Below are 24237 nucleotides of genomic sequence, written 5' to 3'. Positions count from 1 at the left end.
ATTTTGGTACTAAGAACACAACACTTGCCACAGAAGAGTTCCTGGAGAGAACCAGAGCCAGGAAAGAGTCAGTGTGGTGCCAGGAGAGGAGCACAACAGGACAAAAAAAAAAAAAAAAAAAAAAAAGAAAAAAAATCAGTGTCAGCAAGTGACTTGGGAAACAAAGACCTTGCTTTGAGGTTGCTGCCTAGCCGTGTTCAGGGGTCAGTTTTGTTCTCGTGCTTTTAAACACTATCCTTTCTCCTATGCTCAGGACAGAGGTTAACTCCTGCCCACCTCCCCAGGTGAACATCCTCTCCCACGCTGGCTGTGCACCTGGGGACAGGAAGCACGGGGCTGGAGTGCCACCTTCCGGCAAGGAAGCGGCAGCGCGGCCTCCCCTCCCTGGAGCCGGGCGTGGAGCACGCACCCTCTGCTCCAGAGCCCCTGCACTGCCCCTATTGCTGCTTCTTTCCCTGGCCTCACTTACTGCAGGGGCTGCTTCAAACTGGCATGTGAAATGACACGGTATCATTCCACCTGGGACAAACGGCATGGCTCCTGGCAGGTTGGTGCTGGGGCCAGAGGTGACAAAGACCACAGCTGCTCCCACAGTCAGACATTTCCCCAGATCTCAGCAATGTGTCCTGAGTCAGATTAGAGCATCCTCAAAAAATAAACACAACAGTCACCCAATGAGCCACTCAAAACCACCTCAAAGGTTCAGCAGGACATTCAGGAAGGAGAAAGCTTGACTGTTTTTTAAGTGCTTGATCCACCTCCTGGCATCAGCCATGCACAGCGTGGCCACTATCAATGAGTGTTAAGAGGCCCCGATGTGCCCACCTTACGTGAGGTTATCCAGGAGTCCTAAGAAGGCCAAAAACGTAAAGTACACACAAAGACATCCAAGCAGCAATAAGTTTCAAAGCTGAACTGGACATGCTACAAAATATTTCCTTCCAATTTGAGCCAGACACACCTCCTACAATCCCACTCAAAGTTAAAAATCTCTGTTTACAACTCAAAAGAAGTCTCTGTGAACTCAGGCTTTCCAGCCCTGCTCAAACTTTCCACATCTTTCTACTGTGTTTTATTTAATTTCAGCCTGTATACTATTAGCACAGATATATCCAGTTGAGTACAATTTCTTCTTCTGACCACCTGGTGCCTCAATTGCCTTGAGCTGTCTACCAGGAGCAGTCTTTATAATTTCCTGCTCAAGTCTCATTAACTACCCTGAAAGAATGGAATGGGAAATAGTCATGTTCAAAAGGCAAAGATAAATCATCCCCTATCTGTGTGTGGACCCAGAATGAAAAACTAAGAGGCAAAGGCTTGTCCCAGTGTCCCCCAGGCAGGCAGGATCACACAGTATCTGGGTGCACAAGCACAAAATCCCCAGCACTGCCAACATCCTTTGGCTGAACACTTTTACAGTGCTGCCTCCATACATGCCTGAGCTAGATGAAAACCACTGGCACAAGTATGTGCTACCAGCTCCAAAGAGAGCTGTTCTCCACTCCAACTATCTGGGACACACATGGGAAGTTTTACACTGTCAGCAGACAAAAAGCTCTGGAATTTCTGTCCCCTGCCCCAAACCAAGACCTACAACAACTCAAAGGACAGTTTCAGGGAGCACAGTCTGAAAGGCAGCCTAAGAAGTCACAGCCTAAGAAGCCTCTTTTCTACTAGGTCTGTCACCAAAATACTAGGTTTATCTAGAGAAGATACTAAGACACACTGGGCAAAAGCCAGTTGTGGTTCACTGTATCTTGTTTTAACCTGCCTGTAGAGTCATTACAAGTAATGAGAGTTTCTAATACCCTGATAGTGACTCCCACCTTGCATCAGTCAAAGCTGGTAACACCTTCTCTACTTCAACAATACTCCACTGGTGGGCTGAGTGCAGACCCAGAGCAGACCCCTCCAACAGTGGTGCAGCAGAACCACAACAAAACCCAACTGAACACTTGACCTCCTTGCACAAAAGACCCTACAATACTGCAGACATTCCATATGGAAAAACAACTTTCTCCTGCTTCACCTTTTGCCTTCCTCTAGGCAGCACTGCAGACAATGGCATTAAAGCAAATCTTGTGGGTAAAAAGGAAAGGAAGAGATAAAAGTGAAGACAACTTGAGAAAAGAACATTCTGTGCTGAACAGAAACAATATATTCAAAAAGAGATTATGCAGTAGCAAGAGATAGAGGTATCTGCACAGAATCATGTTTTGCTGTAGAGAACTCATCAAAATCAGAATGACAGAAGCAGAACAAGATTAATCTAGTTGAGGGCAGAACACCAGTTTTAAAAAGTGATTCCAACAGCTGGTAAGAACCAGCCTTTCTGATTACACAAAATGTCTAAGGTCTTCTGCAACACACAAGGTGGATGTAGACCCTGGATAAAGATCAACAGGACTGAAGTTAAGAGGAACTGGATTTCCATGGCCATCCATAGCCTTCCTACCAACTCAGGCAGTGTGTTACCAAGGCAGGCATGGTCTGAGACCATTCAACTTGTTGCTGGTAAGCAGGATAAGAGAAAACTGCCAAAAATGCATGATTAAATATCACTTGCCAGAGCACTTGTGATGAGCCCAGACTCACTGTACCAGAGGTGATACATTAAGTATCCCACTTGAGAACATAGTATGATCTCCTTCTCAAAAATGCAAGCTAAAGTACATTTTATCAAACCAGAAACTCACTTTTGTCCTTGAGGCATCTCCTTGATGGTTACAGGAGACCATTGGCTGTGTAGTTTGCAAGCTAAACTAGAGCTTACAGGAATATAGACTAAGGAAAGGAAAAAAGTCAATTTTACTTCCATGTTTCAGATGCAAGCTAGGACAGCTAGCATCCCTCTGTCACAAAAAATTCCATTTTGTTACCGAACAAAATGAGAGCAGCACACTGGGAAGCAGAGGGTTGTACAAAACCTCTGGGAGAAGATACCTTGAGAGTGCTGGGCTATTTCAAGCTTTTCACATCAGCTGAACCTGCTGTGGAAGCCCCATGTGTTTCCACCAACTGACAGAGACGTGCTGAGGCTGCTGCAGCCCTGTGTTTCCCTGCTGCTCATTCCAGGTCCTGCTTTCCCCTAGAGCTTGCATTTGCTGGATCCCACTGAGCTGTCCAAGAAAAACAAACCAGTCAAAGGTTAACTCCAAAAGGGAAAAGTTGTTCAATTTCTGGCCAGCTCAACTCCCTGAACCAGTTTGTGTGGGGCCAGAGCCTCTGGGGTGGGACAGCAGAATCACATCAGCCTTGATGAAGGCTGTCAGTGGCTCAGAACTAGCAAGCAACTCCTGTAATGCACATGCATGGCATATGCCTATGTTTTGCAGCAGGACCACAGTTTAAAAAAAAACAAAAACATTTAACACAAGGGACAAAGATAAATGGTACCTCTAAGAGACTGAATCAGTACTGCAATGAAAGGCATTCAAGCAGCTGTATCAATGGAGCACGTGCTCCCTGGGAACAGAAGCCTTTAATAACACAGGGATACGATGCTGCTGCTTTGAGACCTCCAGATACAATCACACCCAATTCATTCAAGAAGCTGCATAAAACACAGCAGGCACAGGGCTGAGAGCAGAAAGCTGGTCTGAGAGCTCTCAAGTCTGGAAGAACACCAGCATTTCTAATGCTGCTCATGACCAGCTGGTACTCACGTGATAAAGTCCAGAAAACTTGCCAAGGGCTCATAGGCATGGTTCCTCATGTGACGGAACTCCACCACCATCTTCTCCTTCAGCTTATCATCAATGACGGACACAGTGAGCGGGGACGCTTCATTGGCCAGGAAGTTCCCATAGTCTGTGCTCTGGAGGTGCAGTTTCAAGTCTGAAAACGAAAGAAAAATTCCACTCTAGAGGGTTTTGGGCTGGGTTTGGGTTTTTTTTCAGCATAGCCAAGAAAGCTGCTGCTCAGCACTTCTCTAGGCACTCTCTTCTCTGAAAGATCACCTAGACAAATCCCATGTGTTAGGTCACACACTTTGCTCTATCATGGACAACCCAAATGCAGGAAAAGATCAGTGCTTCACTGTAGCAGCCTTGCCTCACCTTAAAGGCAAATCTGTGGCACCATCTGTGTAACTGAGCACACACACTGTGCCAGCTGTTCACTCTGCTAGGTCAAGGTGGAAGCTTACTGATTTTCTAGGAGGTACTTGCTAGAAATCCAGGGGGAGGAAAAAAACAAGTAACTTAAGCACTCTGTGTAGCCAAAAGGGCTCTGGATGCAGGCTCCTCTGAAAAAAATCACAACCAAAAACCTAACTGCATGCACAGCAAGTCTCCCCAGATACTAGTGATGTGCAGACATTTGTAAAGCTTTCAAAACCAGGAAGACAGAAGCAGCAACTTAGAAATTATAAACCATCTTGGTCTTACATTATCAAAGCAGCCCAGCTAATTGTGCTGGTAAATAGAATTCAGGCATTAATAGGTAGAGAGGGGCTACTGAAGATGAAGGCCATTTAAATCCACCTCACATGGTAGGCAATCCCTGCCCAGGATGGAAGAACATGCTCAGAAGTCTTCCCTTTCTCCAGTTTCAAGCAGAGGAAACCTTTGTTTCCTCTGTTACCCTTGCTAGCAGGTCAGGTGCCCAACCAAGCTGCAGTCCTGGCCAACAAGTAACCACAACATGCTGAGTTATGTCAAGATAAAAGCACTCTTTGAGCCAAAAGCATTTAAGCGTCTCTGTGGAAAAACTGAATCCAGAATTAAGGAACGTCATACAATCCTACTCCTCAAAGCTCTACTAGTTGCATTGGTACACAATGTTCATCTCCCTTCAGCTTCACCTCAGAGGGCCAGTTAGGCAAGCATCCTCCCAGGGATTCAAGACCTTTATGGGGTAAGGAGAGGAGCTGGAAGAGTTGAGTCAAACCAGATGTCAACGCACCATCCAGAGAAAACAAAAGAAGACATTTCTCCCTGGTTTTTCTGAAGCAGCATTACTGAGGCTGCCTTTCACTTCCACTGAGCCATATGAGTCCTCAGCATTATGGCACAAGCATCCACAGCACTGAGGTCAGAGAAGCACTCAGCCCGCTCTGAGGAGTTGATCTTTTGGCATTACACCCAGCCATTGGGCACAAGTTGGAGAGCTCCTCCTCAGGCTCCAACCTGAGCTCGTACAACATGATAGTGTTCTCAGCCCAAGGGATCAGGGGTCAAACAGCTTCCAAGCCAACTTACTCTTCTGGGTATTTCCAAGGAGCTCTAGCAAAGATGGTTTTGACCCAGCACTCCGCAGTTACAAAGACGTTCCCACTGCTCAGTGTTGCAGAAAACAGATGGGAGTTTACAGGGAAGGAAAATAAAGGCCAGAGACTTAAATACTACTTAGTTTGTCAGGTGCTCAAGGCCAGGTTGGGGCTTGGAACAATCTGGTATAGTGGAAGGTGTCCCTGCCTGTGGAAGGAGGCTTGGAACAAGATGGTCTTTAAGGACCCTTTAACCCAAACCATTCAATAATTCTATGAATCCTGAACTATGTCTTAATGAGGTTTTGTCCTACTTTTTAAAGCTCTTGAATGATGAACTTTGGAGTCTGAGTGGAATATAAGTTTCTGACAGATCAGGACTTTACTAGTTTGCTTTTAGCAGAAACTGGAGAAAACATGGAACAAAAACTGATCAATTAATATGTTCAATGAATATGAGAGAAAAGGTCCTGGCAAGAGTATTATACCCATAAGCTCAGAGTGCAAGGGAAGGCACAGGGAACTGCAGTAGTTGCATTCACATACCTCCTACTTGCACTTCCCAGAAGTTGTGCAGAGCTCTAATGGAAGCTAAGTCTGCCCAAAAAGGCATGTGATGTTGTTTTGCAGCATACATGGCTTTGGAGAGGAAGCAGCTATTGCATATCCTCCCAGATCTGCCTTCGGTAGGGAAGCTGCCAAAGCTTGTTTCCTCAAGTCCAACACCATTGGTTTGTTTTGTTGTCATCACAACCTGAAACTCTGCTTTTGAGGTTGCAAGCAGCTCCTTTGCTATCATGTCACTAGATGCTACAGACTCAGTGACACAAAAAGAAGTTTGCTGTACTTCCAGGAAGTCAGAGCTGCACTCCATCTAGACCAGAGGCACACAGGCTGCACGTTGTGCCTTGCAGGCTCTCCAACAGCTCTGAGCAAGCTCCCATGAGCTGCTTGGACGGAACATGTTGCCCTGCTCCATGAAGGGTTGTGCCCCCAACTCCACAGCACAACAGCCAGCACATTATGTTGCAACTGGAATAAGGGCCATGTTTATATAACACTTGGAATTCAATTTTACAAGGAAGGCCAGCCACAAACTGCAGAACTAAACTTTTCTGAATCTTTTAGCATCCAAGCAGACAAAACAGAACATATTTTCCAAAAGTTGGACCGGATTTATGAACCCTGACTCAGTGCATCCCACGGTGTATCAGTGCTTTACATTAGCCTGTCCTCCTCCAGCTGTTGGGCTAGTCACCAAGCTTCAGCCAAGAGGGTTTGGGAGCTTTTAATAGGACTATTCACATGTCAAGCTTCTCAGATGAGAGCAAGCTAATCCCGTGGTTTCACAAACCTGCTGCCAGAAGAGCTGTCCCAGTAGCACGGTGACTAATAAATGGACGCACTGCTGAGCAAGCCCCAGGCTCTCCAAAAGCTCAGGTTCCTAACACAAGCTTGGACTGAGCTGGAGTTGGCCTCTGGCAGCAAGAGCAGCACCGTGGCAGGGGCAGCTGCCAGAGATCCCACATGCTGCAGGTCAATAAGACACTGGCTGCAAGGCTTTGCAGCGCCTCTTCCCTAGCTGCTGCTGAAAAGGAGGGAGACCTGCAGCTAGAGCCCAGACCCTTCAGATGAGCTCCTCCATATACCCACAAACAACAGCACATGGCCTCAACCCAGTGACTGATTTTGAGATACATTCGCCTGTTCTGGCCTTTTTCCAAGAGGTTCACACACTTTACGTAACAGACTGAGCCAGCATTTGGCAAGGGAGCACTTGAATGACCACAAATCTTTTGTTCTCTCTCCTCCCCCGCAAAACCTAGGAAATTATGGCCAGGTCACTGCTCCCAGAAAGCTGCCTTGTGCAAGAACACAACCATTTGTCAGAATGACAGTCTTTTTCAGCTGGGTAGGGTAGTGCTTGGGATTACCATGACACGTACTTACAGCCACCTCCTGTCAACTCTCAGATAAGGCCCTCTGGTTTTCGTGCAGCTGCCTGTACAGGAGCCACAAACACAACCAGAGCTTAATCAACACACTGTTATGCCAACACCTTGATGTTTCAGATGACATCTTCACAAGAGACTTTATATCCACACTAATGCAACTATCCTCTCCTGCAAGTTTACTTTGACATAACAAGGAACCAAGCCATTAGTCAGTCAGACATCTGTCAGTCAAAACCTTTCCTGTAAGCCCTTCTCAGACAGAGTGATCCATGGCCCCATCAGCTCAGACTTCCAACCCTTCCTTCTTTCCTGCCGTAACTGCATTGCAGAGCTCTGAATCAAGTTAAGGGCTCAAACACTTCCAGGCAAGGACTGATCGGTCTTCTCACGCACAGGCACAGAATCAGCTTCCGCAACTTCTGAGCTGAACTGATGTTTTCAAAAGAATTATCTGCTGTAACCTCAACATCTTCCTCCAAAACACCTGGGGCCACCACCGCCTATATAAAAAATTAAAATATCATTTGCCATCTCCCAGGCTGGAGGCCATAAAGCAGCTGAGGGATTACACAGCAGTCTGCAGATGAGCTACATCGCCCACATCTCCCTTCAGGAGACTGCAGTCATTACCATTTGCCTTGTTGCTGTTTGTTTGGTCTGTTTATAGCCACCTCAGACTCCTGAGCTGATTCTCTGAAATCTCCTTCAAGATTAACTCAGAGACCCTTTGTTCCCTGCAGAATTTAAGACCTTTCCTGTGGTTGCACACCACCAGCAGTGACGTGCTACCTCTTCTGTTGTCAGGCAGCAAATTCATCTGAGCCATGGTGAGACACAGAGAAGCATCATCTTTGGCTCTTTCCTCCAACAGTAACTCACCTCTGACTTTTCACCAGTTTGAGATGCCCTCAGCACCAAAGAGCAGCCTGTGTTTCTAGTCCATCCCTTCCTGGACTGAACTCACTCCACTCAGAGCTTCAAACCTAGCACAGCCAGGTTGTGTTCCATGAGGAGCCCCTCAACTAGGCAGCCCCTTCCTAATCTGTCCAAAAGGCAAGGTAACCCCTCCTCATCTCCCCGCATCCCCAATAAGCTTTTTTCCCCCCTCCAAAAGCAGACTGCTCTAAGTCACTCTCTAACCTCAGAAGCCCAATGCAGGACATCAGCCCAAGGTATCTGTAACCTCAGAAGCCTAGTGCAGGGGTTAAGGGAGAGGCAACAAATCACTGAGAAACTAAAACAAACAGGGCAGAAAACAGTCTCATGCTGCAGGAGCTTACAGCTGAGGAAAAACAAGATGAAAGCACTGATCGGCTGCCAAGCAGCAATACCTGCCAGGAAACCCAGACAGCAGCATCATCTAACAAGGGGCAGGACCCAAACAAGGGCTGAAGCTGCACCAGTACTGAGAAGCTGACCTCAGCTGCTGCTTGAAGTTTAGCTAGGAGAAGCTATGAAGCAGGTCTCTGCCTGGTAAAGGAGGCCAGAACAAACAGAAAAGAGCCTCTGCTGAACCCTGCAGGAAGCCAGTGGCCACAGTGTTTGTTTGCTACTATGATCTAGCAGGCTATGGAAGTGCCATGATTCTTCCAATAAATTATGTTTTCCTGAAGCTTGATTTAACAGGAGAGTTGATGAAACAGCCACAGCTAGTGGTTACACACATACACGATGCAGGACAAAGCACCAAAATTAGCAGGACACCAAAATTAGCATTTTGGACACTGTTCTGTTGCTACACAAGAAGTCAGCATTCAGAGGACAGGAATGGTCTCTACTTTCCTCAGATCTCACCTTGCCTGTAGACTCTGCCTCCTTTGGCAAGAGAAAGCTCTTGGGGCCAGGGGTCAGTCCTGCTGCACAGTCCCAACACACAGGGGTCAGTTTTTCACAGAGGGCTCCAAGATGACAGGAGAATGATATATCATCATTGTCTGAATGCCATTGAAAGGTCCCCAGCACATTAAGGCCTGGCTTCTACAGCCCCCGAGTTCAGAATGAACCACTCTTGGAGCTCAGGATGGATCTAAGCATGGTCCTACCATGGGACCATCAAGTGGCCTATCCCTACTTGGCAGTACAGTAAAGGAGCTGCACAGGAAAGGATTTATGCTGTCCCCCCTTCACACTGGGGAATATCATGAGCTCCACCAAAAGTACTCTTGAAGTCAGTCTGGAACTCTGCAACACCCCCACACAAGAGAGGACATGTTACCCATGTGGCTAGGCTGAAAGAGAAGCCTCACTCCAGCCTTCCTGGGGCCTAAATTCCAGGGCCACAGTGCTAAAATGGAAAAGAGACAGGTAGCACAGCCTGCCCTGCTCTTCTCTTGTGAAAAGAGATGTGCTGAACACCTCAAAGCAATGGTAGCCTGTAGGGGAGAAAAAAAGATCTTTGAGACAATGAAAACAAAAGCCCACACTGCACACAGCCTAGTGTAGAGAAGACAAACTCTATGGACAGATCCCACTCCTCCAAGTGGACACCATTGTTTACAAGGCATCCCAGCTCCCAGCTGTGCCAATTGCATGGACAGAGGCACAGGCCCCACAAAGTGGTGGTGCTGAGATGCACAGTCTCCAGAAGGCCTCTCCAAAAAGAGGCCCACAAGCCTGAGCCAAATCCCTGTCACTCCTCAGCCTCATCACCCAGCTAGAAGGTGACACATACTGCGGCTGGATTTCACCCCCTATCACCTCTACAACACTGGCAAGTCAGAAAGAAAGCAGCTTTTTACACTACTGCTGTGGAAGCAAGAATAAGTAGTAGCAATAGGATGCTCATGAACACTGACCTAAGGGTAAAGACACTCCTGGTTCAAGATGCCTTTGTGCAGTCTTGGGCTATGCACACTTTTTGCAGACCAACAGTAAAGCCAGTTGATAACCTACATTTCAGTCCCAGACTGAACACTGATGCTCAAAAGCATCACCACTGTTCAACTGCACCAACAGCTTTTCATTCTCCTGACAGAAAATCAGACCTCTGACAGGCCACCACAGCTTGAAGAGCCATAGATGACTCACCAATCTTTTGACAGTAGAAATCTGCGTGACTCCTAAGTTTGGTTGCCCCAAACAGATTCCACTCAAGTACAGATCCATGCTCACAGCACTGGAGCAGAGGAAAGCAGCTCCAGGTCCTTCACTGACACCTTGTGTCAGAAGCAGGAACTGGATACAACAGCGATCACCAAGCAGGTTCCAAACGCTCCCAGCTCATGTGTACTGCACAGGGCCTCAGCTGAGGAACAACCAGAGCACCAGGATTTTGGGAGCTGAAAGAAGGCATTAAACGTGTTATTGCTAAAGGGTTTAAGAGAAAGCTTAGACCAAAACAGCTCTCACACACACACCCTCAATCCATGTTTTTCTGCATTTCTCATGGCCAGCTCAGGAGCCTTTCTGACCAGAGACAGCCCATTTGGCTCTCTGTTTCTGACTCAACAATGGAGAGCTTGGGTCAATTACCTTGTGATCAGACAAACAGAGACAACAGGGGATCATGCAGAAAAGCATGATTTCCTCCCTTCCAGCAACACTAAACTGCCAGCTTAAGTCCTGAAGCAGACAAGTCAATCCCTTTATGCTTCCAGACTGATCTAGGCACATGAGAAGGAGCAGCATTTCAGACCTGGAACGACAACGCCATCCAAGCAGCCAGATATCCAATTCCCAGGGCCAGACCCAGAACAGCCTTGGTCCTTCAGGCTTTCTCTATAGCCAAGGCAACTTCAGGACTGGAACTAACTGCAGAGCCAGACACGTGAGAGGCAGCAGCAAAGACTAAACAGAGTAGAGAAGAATGTATCAGTAATTTATGCCCCAGTATTTAATTTGGCTGCTAATACATCAGCCACTGCCTGGATTTAGGGCAGATGAGATCTGGGAAGGAAAGAAACATGTTAAAAGTCAGTGGAGCACAGAAAACAAGTACTGGAAGGGGAACTTAAAAAGACAGAGGAAATAAACTGTTTGACCAGAGACTTATGTAAGTAACAAAAAACAATGCTCCTTTGAAGAAAAATCCCTTTCCAAAAGGGCACGGCGAGCCAAGCGAAGGAGTAACAAGACGGGCAGTGAATTTGGAAGAGCCTTCAGGTTCTGAATGAAGCGTGACCAAGAGCACAGCAGCTGCCACCACCAGAGAGCTGCTGGGGACAGAACAGCAACAATACCATGACAAACATGCGGGAACTCCAATGTGACTCATTCCAAATGCAGCCAACACCACTCTAAGGGAGAACTAGGCTTAAACAGCTTGGTTCAGAAATGGAAAGAAAAGAGAAGCTCCAAGTACAGAAAGATTCCAAAGAGGAAGTTATCTGCAGGAAAGGTGAAAGTCACAGTTCAGGGCATGCTGAGACTTGTGACTACCAAGAAAGCAGAAGTCACTCCCACTGCACTTTTTTAGGCCCTGGGCTCCACAGCAGGAATGACAGTGACTGCTGCAAGCAAAGAAGTAAAAAAAGAGAAAAGCAGAAAAATAGCTTCTGTCCTAAGCAAAAATATACTGGGGATTTTTAAGGTAGAGACTGGGGCACAGCACGGCACTCTAGCACTCTGTTCCCATTCTATTGTTACCTGGAGCTGCTCACTCCAGGTAACCTACATCCAGGATTGGGCTGGCCAGGGATTACCTAAACTGTCAATGTCAATTAACCATTCAGCAATGATTGTCTAGATAAAACTGATGCTTAACTTATTTTTTTAGAAGAAAAAATGATCCAATAATTGTAGTTCCACTGATCAAGACAACCAACATCTCTGGATACGTGTGTTTCTAGTTTATTTCAAGACAGGCCTGGTTTTAATCTTTGTGAACTGTGGTCCAGGCCCTGTACACCAAAGAGTGAAAATCGCTAAGCAGGTCACTGATCAGAGGAACAGTTTAGCACCAACTAATTAAGATGATGAGCTGACCACAGGAGATGATAGAACTGCAGAACAGTTTGGGTTGGAAGGGACCTTTAAAGGCCATGCAGACCAACTGCTTGCAATGAGCAGGGATATCTTCAGCTAGACCAGGTTGTTTAGAGCTCCATTCAACCTGGCATTGAATGTTTTCCAGAATGGGGCATCCACCACCTCGCTGGACAACCTGCGCCAGTGTTTCACCACCCTCACAGTAAAAAAGAAATCCTTAGAGTTCTGCAAGTTTGTACACATTGATCTAGAAAAAAAGATGATGGCTGGAAATCAGAATTAGCCTTGAAAGAGATCACCAAATCAGAGGTGACAGATAATTCACTGGTGGATTTACTCAGATGTGCACTCGATTTTTTTTCCAATAGTGATCTTTCAATAACAGCAGGTACTTTCCTATGAGACCTGATCTCCTTAAACACTAGTCATGGATATCAGGGATTTTAGATTATACCAATAACCTTATTCCAGGCCTTAAAAGGCTTCCTGCCCTTTAGGGAGTGAAGGCACAAACATGTCTCACCAGCAAGGCCTGTCAAAACCCACCAATCTCCTAAACCCCGCAGGGTACAGCTACACGGCTACCTCAAGAAAGCAGTAGGAGCTCAAGTTCCCTCACACCACTGTATCAGCTGCTGCAATCACACGGCCGGGCCGACCGGGAAACTGAGTCAGCTGAGGCGGGGTGGGGGGCCAGGACAGGACACCGGCTGCGTCCTCAACCATGGGGTAAAGAGGGAACAGCTCCTCATAAACGCCGCTATCGCCTCTTTTCCCCACTGCCAGACAGCCCCTTCCCTCCCCTCATCTCCCCACAGCCCCCCACCATCTCCCCTCAACCCACAGCCCGGACATTCCCCTCAGGAAGGCGGGGGGCTGTCCCCGCTTGCCTCAGGCCTCCACCGCTACTCACCCTCCAGGCTCTCACACTGCACCAGGTTCACGTAGTCGCCTTGCCGCAGTACCCCCGCCTTAAAGCCGCGCACCAGCCCTTCCAGGTAGCCGTTATCCACGTTGAAATAGAGCTCCGGGAAACACGACATGGCGGCAGCGGCGAGAGGCAACGCTACCGCCCGCCGCCTCACGTGACTCGCGGCGGGTCACGTGGCCGCGGCCCCTTCCCGGCAGCCACCGCGAGGCGGGCTGGCCTGAGGCGATGGCGGCCGCCATAAGCCCGTGCCCGCCGTGCCTGCTCCGGCTGCCCAGCGCCAGGCGTGAGCCTCCCCTTCGCTCCACCTAAGTCACCGCGAGCGATACAGGCACAAGGAGGATACGCGTGTAGAGTTCGCAGTATCGCCTACTGCCGAGACACCGCTTCTACTAGTCAGGAAATACCTAGCTAGTTAAAGAGCTTTGCGAGGAGCTGCTCTGTGAAAAAATAAAATAGTTTTGTTTGATGTGAAGGTGTTGCAAAATGTGGAATTTGTCAAGGTTCTGTTAAGGCAAGATGTTCTTTGATGTAAGACCTCTCTCTACTTTCAAACCTAACCACGAAGAAAGGAGACCTAATCAGTGGAACAGGCAGCAGGCAGCACCCCTCACTCAAAAATATCCTGGAACAAGCTTTAAGGGTGCAATAAGTTAAGATGGTGATGTATGTCTACATGTACATGTTAACCTAGTGAAATACTCGAGGTTCATGTATTCTAGAGCTGAGCTATCTTTATTGCAACATTAAATCACACCTGGAGGGTCAAAAAGACCCTGCCCAGGTGAAGACCCTTCCCCTGAGCATGAGTAGAAGTTACCTGGATTAAGTTACATGATTGCTATGGAAATTGCCATCCAATCTTAATAGAGGGGCTGTGCTTGGGAAGTCACTAACCCTGAAGTTCTCTGTGTAAATAATGGCACAGAAAGCGTGGTGGGCTGTGCTGGATTTGTAGAATAGCACCGAGCACCCAGGCTGGGGCAGCTCTGAAATAAACAATCAGTGTCTCTTTGGAGTGTGTCATGATCGGCTGGGTGCACACCAAGGAACGAGCCCGATTCTGTGGGTAACAGCAGCATAGCTAGAACATCACCTGGGGTGCCCCTGCTGCTGAGACACCACTTATGGATCCAGGAAAGGCACATCTGGTTTGATGTGGATGTGTGGACACTGCCCAGCTGTGCACAGGCCACCCTCACCTTGCTGCCACCCCCCGAGAGCCCGAGCGGACACGTCACACCATTCCCACTCTGCAGCGGCTTTTGCAAAGGGCTGGTTTTATTGGAGCTGCAGAGCAGGAGGCACACACAGGGGCAAGCAGCTGGCAGCCCCAGGGGCGCTAGTTCTTGCCACAGGGGAAGTTGGTGCTGATTTTCCTGCAGTAGCAAAAGGCGTTGAAGAAGCGGCAGTAGCAGGTGGCACAGGGGTCACAGCAGGGGATCTGGTGGCCCAGGCAGGACTCCAGGAGACGGACACAGCGGCGGGGGGAGCGCTCCTCACGGCCCTCAGCTTGCAGTTCTGTGGATGATGCCTGCAGGGGAGAGAAGAGGAAGAGGAGGTGAAGAGATGGTCCTGGACCACCGTGCCAGGAAAAAAGAACTGTGGGGGAGAGAGCCAGGAGTGGCTGCTGAAGCTTGGCATTGCCAGCAGCAGAGGCTTCTGTCATGTTCAACTCCAGGATCTATTTTCTATTGGAAATCACTGCTGAGCAGTGTAGACTCTCTGCAGGCATTGCTGCCTCCACCATCCACAGTGTCTCGAGGCCTTTCTGCACACATTTATTTTGAAGCACAGCCTGGACTTTAGCAAATGGCCTTCTGCCTGAACAGAGGCAGCAGGGGCCGAGCCAGACAACACAGGGCACTGCCCAGCGAGCTCCTGCTCTGCAGAGGCTTCCTGGGCTGCACTTGAGCTTTACTAAATGGATTACAGAAGCACAGGCTTGGACCACTCTCCTTTGAGTGCTGGAGCCCCTTGCAGGTCTGAGCAGCCTCAGCTCATACCAGCTCCTCAGGTGATGTACAGATAGTCCTGTCCCAGGCAGCACTGTGCTGGCTCCAAACCCCCCAGCCCTAGGGACACAGAGAAGGCTGCTGTGGCCTGAGGCTGCCCCGCTCTTAGGGTGTCTGTAAGAAAGCTCAGGGAGCCATACCTGTGGTTCCAGCAGGCTGCCTCTCTGCAAAAGGTCACCATCAGCTTCTTGGACCCCCAGGGTCATCTGCTCAAACCCCAGCCTTGGGAGAGCTCCTGTGAGATACAGAGAGACTGCACAAGGAGGCTGCTGGAGGGTCAGTTCTGATTCTTCTCCCTTTGCTCATGGGTCCCCAGAAAAAAAAAGACCCCACTGCCTGTGGGCTGCCAAGCTGCTCTCACTAGCCAGGGCCAGGAGAAGCTGTGCTGCTTTAAGGGGACCCCCTGACTCTGGGTGTGGGATGCCCAGTTCAGTTCTGGGGCCATGGGTTTTCCAGCGAGCAGCCGGTGGGCTCAGTGGAGAGCAGGAGGCCGCAGGACTCACCTGCCGGCTCCGCAGACACCTCCTTGCCTTTGCGCTGCAGGCTGGCCTGGCGGGCTCTGTCCACCCGCTCCAGCCCGCCGCTCGCCTTCTGCAGGTGGCCACAGCTGAGGTCAGCAGTCCTGAGATCCAGCACAGCCTGGATCCCCTGCAGCAGCCCACAGCACAGCAGCAGCACGTTCAGCATGGTCCTGGGGGACAACCTGTGCAGAGGGGCCTGGCCGGCATCAGCCCACCTGCTGGCAGCCTGGCCTGTCCCCTCCACTGCCATCATCCCCTGGCACCCCGAGAAGTGCTTTGTCAGCCTCTGCCAGCACAGCCACCACTCCCAGCTGTTTGTTCCCTTGGACTTGAGAGCCTTTTTTTGGGCCCACAGACACCTGGGAGCAGGAGCCCCCAAAGTTCTGTCATTTGCTGTGGGGCACTCCACATGAGAGCACATTCATGATCTCCCCACAGAAAGGGGTGACCACCAGAGAATGGACTGAGATTTGATTTTTTTTGTGTCAGTTCAGGTTCTTCTGCCCGACACACAGCAGCCACCAGACCATTGAGCATGTGGCCAAAACATCTGACATGGCTCCTGCAAGGCTCTGAGCCTGGAAGTGCCACTAGAATCTGAGTGCTGGGCAGGGAGATGGACCACAGCGCACAAAGCTGAGGGACAGGAGAAGCTGCAGGGCCAGGCTGTGGGCTTTGGGGACCTGAAGGCTCTAAAAAGTAGGTAACCTCTTAGGGAGTACAAGTAAAGGGTCCAGGAGGTGGTATCCACCAAATGTCAGCCAAATCCTTGGAAACCCTGTGTTTGCTTGGGCAGCCTTGAGGTTCCAAACCTGGCTCCAGCAGCCCAGTGCTGGCCACTCCTCATCTCCCCATCCCACAAAACCACCCAGCTCTTTGCTGGGAGAGACCCCTCTGCACTGTGGGGAGCCCCACAGCCATGGGCTCACATCCCGCATGCTCCCAAGCCCCCTCCCGTGGTAAGCACTGACCTCTCCCAGCAGAGAGGGGGTTGCTGTCGCTGCTCCACTGAGCTCGCTGGAAGCGCTGCTACCGCTCTCTGCCTCGGTGGCCTCCTCCCCACATGTTTACTGGGATTTATATCAGCTTTTTATTAATTAAGTGCTGTGACCACATGACTTTGCTAACTACCAGGTGGGTGGGAGTCTCTGGAAAACGGGCTTTGTCTGGATGGAGAGGCAGCCAGTGGGGTGGTGCATGGGAGGGTGGACTCCTGCTTTGTGCCTTGCACAGCTGCAGGAAGGAACAGTCCCTGTTAGCTCCAAACTCCCAGGTTTTTTGGAAGTGATCCCCACTGTCCTTGCAGGCCACTTCCATTTCCATCCCACTTCCCTTTCCAGCACCAAGCCTGAGGACATCTCCTAGTTCCCAAATACAGAAATAACAGGGCTACAATCTCCTCACCAAAACCATGCCAAGCTTGACTGGTTTTCAAAGGGAATGTTGCCTATCTGTATCTCCTGGCAAGCATCCACTCATAGTGCAGAGCCTCCAGAAGTCCTCCAGCTCCTGACCGCATACCATCTGCACCATCTGCAGATTCTCCAGGCTTCCACCTGTGCTAACTGCATCTCTTACTCATGTCTTGTTTGAAAAACCTGCATCTCCCCAGAGCCCGGCTCCTTTGGGGAATACCTGTGGCCTTGAGTGGCTTCAGCCCTGCAAGGAATTGCAGAATAAGATATAAAAGGAAGGGTTCAGCAAGCTCTGACATCCCCTGCAGAGAAAGCTGATAACCCAGGCTCTGCCCAGGCTGTTACCAGACCGGGAGGACCCCCCAGGCCTCCCAGCATGTCCTCAGCAGAGTGTGAGCCACTGCTCCTGGCTGCAGCACCACCTCTCGGGCTCTTGGGAGGCTTCCTCTGCTCCTACATCCCCTGTCCTAGCATGATCTGATTCCTGCTGCATTTGAGGGACAGGCTGAGCAGGCACAGGAGCTTATCTGCCATGTGTCATTTTCTCCAGCTGCACGTGGCTGCTGGAAGCACTCAGCACCCATCTGGGTCCCCCAATGCACAACACCAAGTCAGGATCCCCTGCCACAGCACCTGGATGCCTGCTGCACCCCACATGCCTGGACAGAGTCATCTTGGGTGAGAGGCAGGTTTGGCAACCCCTTCCATTCCCGAGTCCCAGGTGGGTGCCGAGTGTCCCATCCAGCCCTGGCTCCTCCATTCCTCAGCCCTGGGGAGCCCGGGTCCCCGCTGACAGCAGCCCCCGCACGGAGCCCTCAGCACAGCTCATTAGGGCCTGTTTGCAGCCGGCGGGGCCGCGGGCCAGGACTTCTGGGAAGGCATTAGCGGGAACGAGGGCGGCCGCGCTGAGAGCGTTTTAATCTGCAGGAGCAACATCTGCTTTGTGCGCATCCCGGTGGCCAGTAACGAGCTAAATGAGGCGGCCGGCCGCTCGGCGGGCCGCTTCCAGGAAAAGACTGGCTTAAAGCGAGGGGGAAAGGGGGGCCAGGGCTGCGCTCCCGGCTCAGTGGTTCAGGCTCCAGCGAGGGAGGGAGCGGATGGTGGAGCGGGTTAGTGGCACAGCAGAGATGCCCATGAGCGGGCATCCTGGGCAGGAGCCCCCAGCGGCGGGACCCTTCGGAGACAAGTCCGGGCTGGGGGCTCTCCCTCTCCTCCTGGAAGCATACAGGCAGAGCGGCGGCTCATTTAGCTCATCACCAGCCCTCGTTACCGCTAAGGCCAACCGAGTCCCCGCTACCCCAGACAGGCAGTAACCAGCCAGGCCGCGGGAGCTGCCGGAGGCAGCGGTACCCGAGGCTGCCTCTCCGGAGGTGCGATGAGCATCGCCCCGGCTTCAGCCCCGCCGGGCCGGGCCCTTTAAGGCGCGATCCCGGAGCCGCCCTGACGTCAGCGGGGCGGGCGCGCCCGGGCACCGCAGCCCCGGCGGTCGCAGCTCCGCGCCCCAGTGAGTGCGGCTCCGCCGGGGCGCACCGGGTGACAGGGGTGGGTATCGGGGTGTCCGGGGCGCTAGAGGGGGAGCATGGGGGTGCCCAGGGTGCTGAGGTCTGGAGGTGAGGGTGGCACGGATGTTGGGGATTGGAGATGGGAATACAGGAGTGACAGGGTTGCTGAAGACCTGAGGGTTGGCGTTATGGGGGTGGCCCGGAGTTCTGGGGACAGGAGATGGAGGTGTGGGGGTGCCCAGAGGTGCTGGGTAGTGGAGATGAGCATACTGGGGTAGCCAGGATGCCAAATACCTGGAAGTTGTTATTATTGGGGTGCCCAGGATGCTGGGGTCTAGGAGTGTGGGGTGACAGGGGTGCTGTCGATTTGGAAGTAGTGAAGTGAAGTGCTCAGGATGCTGGGAACCAGGACAGAAGGGGTTTGGGGCTGCTCAGGGTGATGAGGGACTGGAGGCAGGAGTATTGGGGTGCCCACAGTGCTGCAGTTCTGGACATCTGGAGGAGAGAGTATCAGGATGTCCTGGGATGCTGGGAAGTAGAGGGATGTATCAGGATGTCCAGGATGCTAGGAATTGAAAGGGGGGGGTGTTGGAGTGCTCAAGATGCTGGGGACCCAGACATGGGGATTATGGGGTGCCCTAGGAGATGGAAGATGGAAGTATTGAGATTCCCAGAGTACTAGGAACTGGAGATGGGGATACAGATGGGGGTCTAGGTCCCGGGATGGGGACTGGGAGGTAGAGTGTCAGGGGTGCCCAGGGTGCTGGGGACTTGATGTCCTGGCAGTGCTGGTGTCAGTGGTGCTGGGGGACCTGGTATTTGGGAGCACTCCGTCCCTCACCCCACATTGCTCAGCATCTCCTCCATCCCACAGCGCCTGCCTGATGCCTGTCCCCACCTGAGGGCACCGCCATGGCCGGGGCGCAGGGCTGCGGCGAGGGCAAGATCGCGGGGCTGTATGACCTGGAGCGCACGCTGGGCAAGGGCCACTTTGCAGTGGTGAAGCTGGCCCGGCACGTCTTCACTGGGCAGCGCGTGGCCGTCAAGGTGATTGACAAGAGCAAGCTGGCAGGGGAGGCAGCGGGGCAGCTCCTGCAGGAGGTGCGCTGCATGAAGCTGGTGCAGCACCCCAACGTGGTGCGCCTCTACGAGGTCATCGACACCCATGCCAAGCTCTACCTCATCCTGGAGCTGGGTGACGGTGGGGACATGTTTGACCACATCATGCGGCACGAGGGCGGCCTGGCCGAGCCGCGGGCCAAGCACTACTTTGCCCAGATCGTCCATGCCATCTCCTATTGCCACAAGCTCCACGTGGTGCACCGCGACCTCAAGCCCGAGAACGTGGTCTTCTTCCAGGAGCAAGGGGTGGTCAAACTCACCGACTTTGGCTTCAGCAACCGATTCCAGCCCGGCAAGATGCTCACCACCAGCTGCGGCTCCCTGGCCTACTCGGCACCAGAGATCCTGCTTGGGGATGAGTATGATGCCCCGGCTGTTGGTAAGGGCTGAGGGGGGCCCTGAGGACCTGCCTCCCTCCTGTCCCTTGCCTGGAGCATGGTCCTGCCAGCTGGGTACCACCTTCCACTTGGCCCCTTACACTAGGAGCACACAGTGGCACTGCTGTCCCTGCACAGAGCAAGCCTGTCTCTTGGGTGCTTGGCTGCCCAGCCCTGCCCTAGCACAGCAGGGTCCTCCCTGCAGAGACCATCCCAGCATCCACAGATGATCCACAGAGATCCCACAGAGTGATGGTTTCCAGAGAGGGGAAAAAGCCCAAGCAGGCTGTGAGCCTGGCGTGGCAGCTGCCAGGAAAAGCAGTGTGAGCATACAGCTGCCAGCAATCTGGCACTGGTGGTTATTTGGCGGGGCGAGGCAGGAAGGAAATCTGCTCAGGATGCTGCTGTTTGGGTGGAGGAGCTCCGAAAGTTTCCTTTGCTCCATCCCCACCCTGAAAACCACTTCCTTCCCATGGCTCCCAGTGCTCTTCCTCCCCGGGTGCAGGGGAAGTGCAGGGGTCTGGGGAGACTGTCTGAGGGCACAGGGAGCTGGGCTGGGGGCTCCAAGAAGCTCTGCTGTGGCAGAGGGGACGTGGGAAAGAAGCAGGATCCGAGCTGGCTGGCTGGAATTAGGGCAGGAGGATTTAGCAAAGCAAAACACGAGTCCTTAAAGGCAAAAGCCCAGCGTTGGCTCAGGGAAAGGCGGATCCTGAGTTGAGAACAGGGCTAGCTTATGGAGGCGGTAGAAAAATAAGCTGGTGGCGCTGCAAAGGGAAATGAAGAGAGAAAACTGACGCAGATGAGAAATTTTCGAACACTTGACTTAAGCAGCTGAAGGTATTAACGGAGCGCCCCAGGGCGTGCTCAGCATCTTAAAGCCCGCACATCTGCAGGAATTTGTGTGCTGGGCAGGAGGAGCCAGTGAAGATGCTTCTGGCTCCATCCCTGTCCCCAGGACGTCCCCTGGCAGCAATCCTGCTCCAGCTGGTTCCCATGCAGCGGGAGAGCCTAGATCAGTGCTACGTCCCTCTCTGATTGTTGTAGTCTCTCCTAATGCACATGCCAGTGCCAGGATGGTTGTGGTGGGGTTTGGGAATCAGGAAACTGAGGAATGATGTGAAACAGTGCCATGGGTGGGTGTGTGACTGGGGGGAGCAGAGAGGGGGGCAGAGCTCAGGGCTGGCCTTTCTGTCCCTACCTGGACAAGGTGATAACAGCTCAACTACTTTGGTGAAGTCCCTTGAGACCTTGTTTGGATGTAGGGATGGGAAGGTCCTTCCCTGCCTTGGTGGGACTATGGTCCCCCTGTCCATTGGGCAAGACCTGGAGGCTGTTAGTTCCAAGGAACATCCCAGTGAGCATAGGTGGGGCAGCCCCTCCCAGGGTCCCTGGGGTGGGGAATCTCCTGGGCCATGGTGAGTGCAACCTGAACTGCTGCTGCTACTTCTTGCAGACATCTGGAGCCTGGGAGTCATCCTCTACATGCTGGTGTGTGGCCACCCCCCCTTCCAGGAGGCCAACGACAGCGAGACCCTCACCATGATCATGGACTGCCGCTACACCATCCCCCCGCACGTCTCGGCACAGTGCGCTGAGTGAGCACCACCCCCTCACTGTACCCCCCAGACCCCAGCTTGCTGCCCCCGGGGTGGGTGCCCCAGCCCTGGCAGATGCCTGGGAGCTGAGGTGGGAAGAGCGGGCAAAGCTGTTACTTTGGGATTTACACAGTGCTGCAGGGTTGCAACGTCACTCCTTTCCCCCAGTCTCATCTCCAGGATGCTGCAGCGGGACCCGAAGCAGCGAGCGTCCCTGGAGCAGATCGAGGGCCACACGTGGCTGCAGGGGGTGGACCCGTCCCCTGCCAGCCGCTCCCTGCTGCCCCTCACCTCCCACAAGCGCGTGTCTGAGGAGGAGCACGAGATCATCCTCCAGGCCATGATGTGCGGGAACATCGCGGATCGGGACACCATCCAGGAGTGAGTGATGGGATGTGGGGATGGGAGCCCCAGTGAAGGGCTCTGGGGGTCCCTGCAAGCATGGCCCTTGTGTGTGCTGCAACTCCCTGGTCCCACACAGGGCGCTGGAAGCCGACCGCTACAACCACATCACGGCCACGTATTTCCTGCTGGCAGAGAGGATGCTGCGGGAGAAGCTGGAGAAGCAGGGCCAACGCCTCAGTCTCGTTTACAACCTGGCCAAGGAGGTTCAGAGCAGGTGAGTCCCCTGCTGCCCCCCAACCTGTGTCACCCTCCCCATCATCCTGAGTCCCCAGTGCAAGGTCTTGGCCGGTCCTCTTGTCCTTTTCCTTGTCACAGCCCTTGTGATGCCCAGCCGGGTACTGACACCTCTCTCCCCTTCCTCAGGCCCAACTTGTCAGACACATTTGGCTCTGCGGGCAGCGCCGGCAGCCTCCTGCCCTTCACGGAGATAGGTGGCCTCTCCGGGGCGTCCCGGCTGCCCCCTGGAGGGGACATTGGCGGCCGGCAGCCCACCGGGACCCTGCTGAAGGTCCCTGCCGTTGACACCACCATCACCAAGAGCACCCCGGCCCTGCAGCAGATCTGTGAGGAGGAAGAGGAGGACGACGAGGAGGAGGAAAGGCCCAGCGCAATGGAGAGGAAGAGCAGCTCTCTGAACCAGGAGCAGATGCGAGCCTTCCTGCGTGCCCACCGCCCGCCTGGCCGCGGGGAGGTCTGGGGGTCGGGCGTTGAGCTGGGGGGCCGGGGAGGGCGCTCGGGGACGGCCTGGGCTGGGAAGGGAGTGAGTGGGGGTCGGGGTCCCCCCCTTCTGCGGGGAAATGGAGGTGAGCCCCTAAGGAGGGAGGAGGACACAGAGCCTGGGGGCTGCTCAGCAGTGTTCCCCAAGGAGAGGGGAGCCATCCTGTCACCCCAGAGCAGCTCAGCTGAAGTTCCCCAGGTATTGGGGGCAGAGACAACTCCTGCTACCCTCCCGAGTCCTGCAGACACGTCGCCGGGGCAGGGGGAACAGATCAGTCCTGCCCAGCAGTCGGTGGAGAGCTCAGGCCCTGAAGGGGGCGCAGAGAGTGTGATCAAGCTGGACCCGGGCAAGAGCAAGGGGGGCAGCCTGCGGGACAGGCTCCTGCAGTTCCCGCTCTGTGAGAAAGCCCTGGCCTTCAAACTCCGGCCGGGCTCCAAGGAGAGCCTCTTATCACTGGGGCAGTTCAATTGCTGCCATGTCATTTAAGGCCCCGGGACTGGCCCTGCTGTGGGGACTGGGAGGGTGCCCACTCCCCTGCCTTTGGTCTGTGGTGGCTGTGGTGCTAGCGGGTGGCACAGTGCCCTGCTTTGTCACCTGCGGTGGCCACCTTGCCAGCACACCCCCCTGGAGCCTGCTATGACTGACCATCCCCCAGACGGGCCTGCCCAGGGTGAAGCAGACTGGGTCCATCCCAGCACCGGCCAGTGTGTCCCCAAACCTCTGGGACAGCTCCATGACCCTGCCAGAATGGGATGGACCACGACACTTTTTTAACTACTAGAAATAATTTTTTTAAATAGTCTATTTTAATGTAATGAAATAGAGATTACTATATCCCCCCCCAGACCCCTCAGTGCCCCAGCCCCACAGTGTGCATGGCCCGGGGCTGGGCTGTCCTGCCTGCAGCGCCCCCCACCAGCCCTGGCCAGGGCCAGGCACAGCCTGGCCCGTGACCCCAGGCTGTCCCCGGGGCCCTCCCTGCAAATAAGCTTCCTATTTATTATCTCTTTGTTTTCTTGCTGGCAAGAAATGAATGACGACGGAGGCATGGGCCGGAGCTCGGCCTGAGCCGTGGCACATGCCCTGGAAGGATCGGAGCCGCTGGGAAGCAAAGTTTGTCAGGACAATAAAATAAACTCGTGGGTTGATGTGGGTGCAGTGTCATTGCAAAAACATCACTGTTCCTCCAGTCAGGGGGCTAGGGATGGCTTCCCTGGCACCAGGGGTGGCTTTAAGGGAGTAACTGCCTTAGCTGGGGTGGGCAGGGACCCAGAGTGGAGCTCAGGGCAGCTCCGGATGGGAGTAAGGACAGGAATGATGAACACCCAAAGGTGAGAGAAGGCCTGGGCATGCCAGAAGGTACGTGGAGGGTGCTGCACATCCCCTTGAGAGTCAACCACACTCAGTACCAAGGTGCCCCCAGTAGGTTTCCCCACTCAGTCTGCCATTCCTGAACCCCCAATTTCAGCCCTGCTTGGGCTTCCTTCCCTCCAGCTCTGCTGTTCCTCTTCCTTTTTTTATCCATCCTCCTCCCTCCTTTCAGGTGTAC

At 52.8% G+C, this 24237-nt stretch overlaps 3 protein-coding genes across 4 annotated transcripts in view; 1 reads left to right on the top strand and 2 right to left on the bottom strand.

The window, feature by feature from the left end:
• ATP6V0D1 (ATPase H+ transporting V0 subunit d1) overlaps positions 1 to 13202 on the bottom strand; it is a 33117-nt gene extending 19915 nt beyond the window's left edge. The window contains exons 1-2 of the mRNA XM_009090693.4: positions 13004 to 13202; positions 3666 to 3837 (exon numbers count right to left, since the gene is read on the bottom strand). Of these exons, the coding sequence (XP_009088941.1) occupies positions 3666 to 3837; positions 13004 to 13133 (302 nt within the window). The 5' untranslated portion in view covers positions 13134 to 13202. The remainder of the gene's footprint in view (positions 1 to 3665; positions 3838 to 13003) is intronic.
• A 1154-nt stretch (positions 13203 to 14356) lies between these two features.
• Positions 14357 to 15723, bottom strand: AGRP (agouti related neuropeptide). Its single transcript, XM_030227670.2, has 3 exons — positions 15537 to 15723; positions 15174 to 15268; positions 14357 to 14552 (listed from the first exon to the last, which is right to left on the bottom strand). The coding sequence occupies exons 1-3, from the start codon at positions 15718 to 15720 to the stop codon at positions 14361 to 14363; spliced, it is 471 nt and encodes a 156-aa protein (XP_030083530.1). The 5' UTR covers positions 15721 to 15723; the 3' UTR covers positions 14357 to 14360.
• A 2659-nt stretch (positions 15724 to 18382) lies between these two features.
• Positions 18383 to 23836, top strand: LOC103816834 (SNF-related serine/threonine-protein kinase-like). Of its 2 annotated transcripts, none has more exons than XM_050978749.1 (6): positions 18383 to 18511; positions 19346 to 19972; positions 21424 to 21565; positions 21734 to 21946; positions 22047 to 22184; positions 22334 to 23836. In XM_050978749.1, exons 2-6 carry the CDS (start codon positions 19384 to 19386, stop codon positions 23172 to 23174), a joined length of 1923 nt encoding a protein of 640 aa, XP_050834706.1. In that variant the 5' UTR covers positions 18383 to 18511; positions 19346 to 19383; the 3' UTR covers positions 23175 to 23836. The 2 variants fall into 2 exon arrangements, with proteins under 2 accessions (XP_050834706.1, XP_050834708.1); XM_050978751.1 differs by having other exon boundaries at positions 18442 to 18473.
• Positions 23837 to 24237: the final 401 nt, after the last annotated feature.

The sequence above is a fragment of the Serinus canaria genome, chromosome 11 (genome assembly GCF_022539315.1).
Source record: "Serinus canaria isolate serCan28SL12 chromosome 11, serCan2020, whole genome shotgun sequence".
Classification (NCBI taxonomy): Eukaryota; Metazoa; Chordata; class Aves; order Passeriformes; family Fringillidae; genus Serinus; species Serinus canaria.
This window is presented reverse-complemented; position numbering and strand designations above follow the sequence as displayed.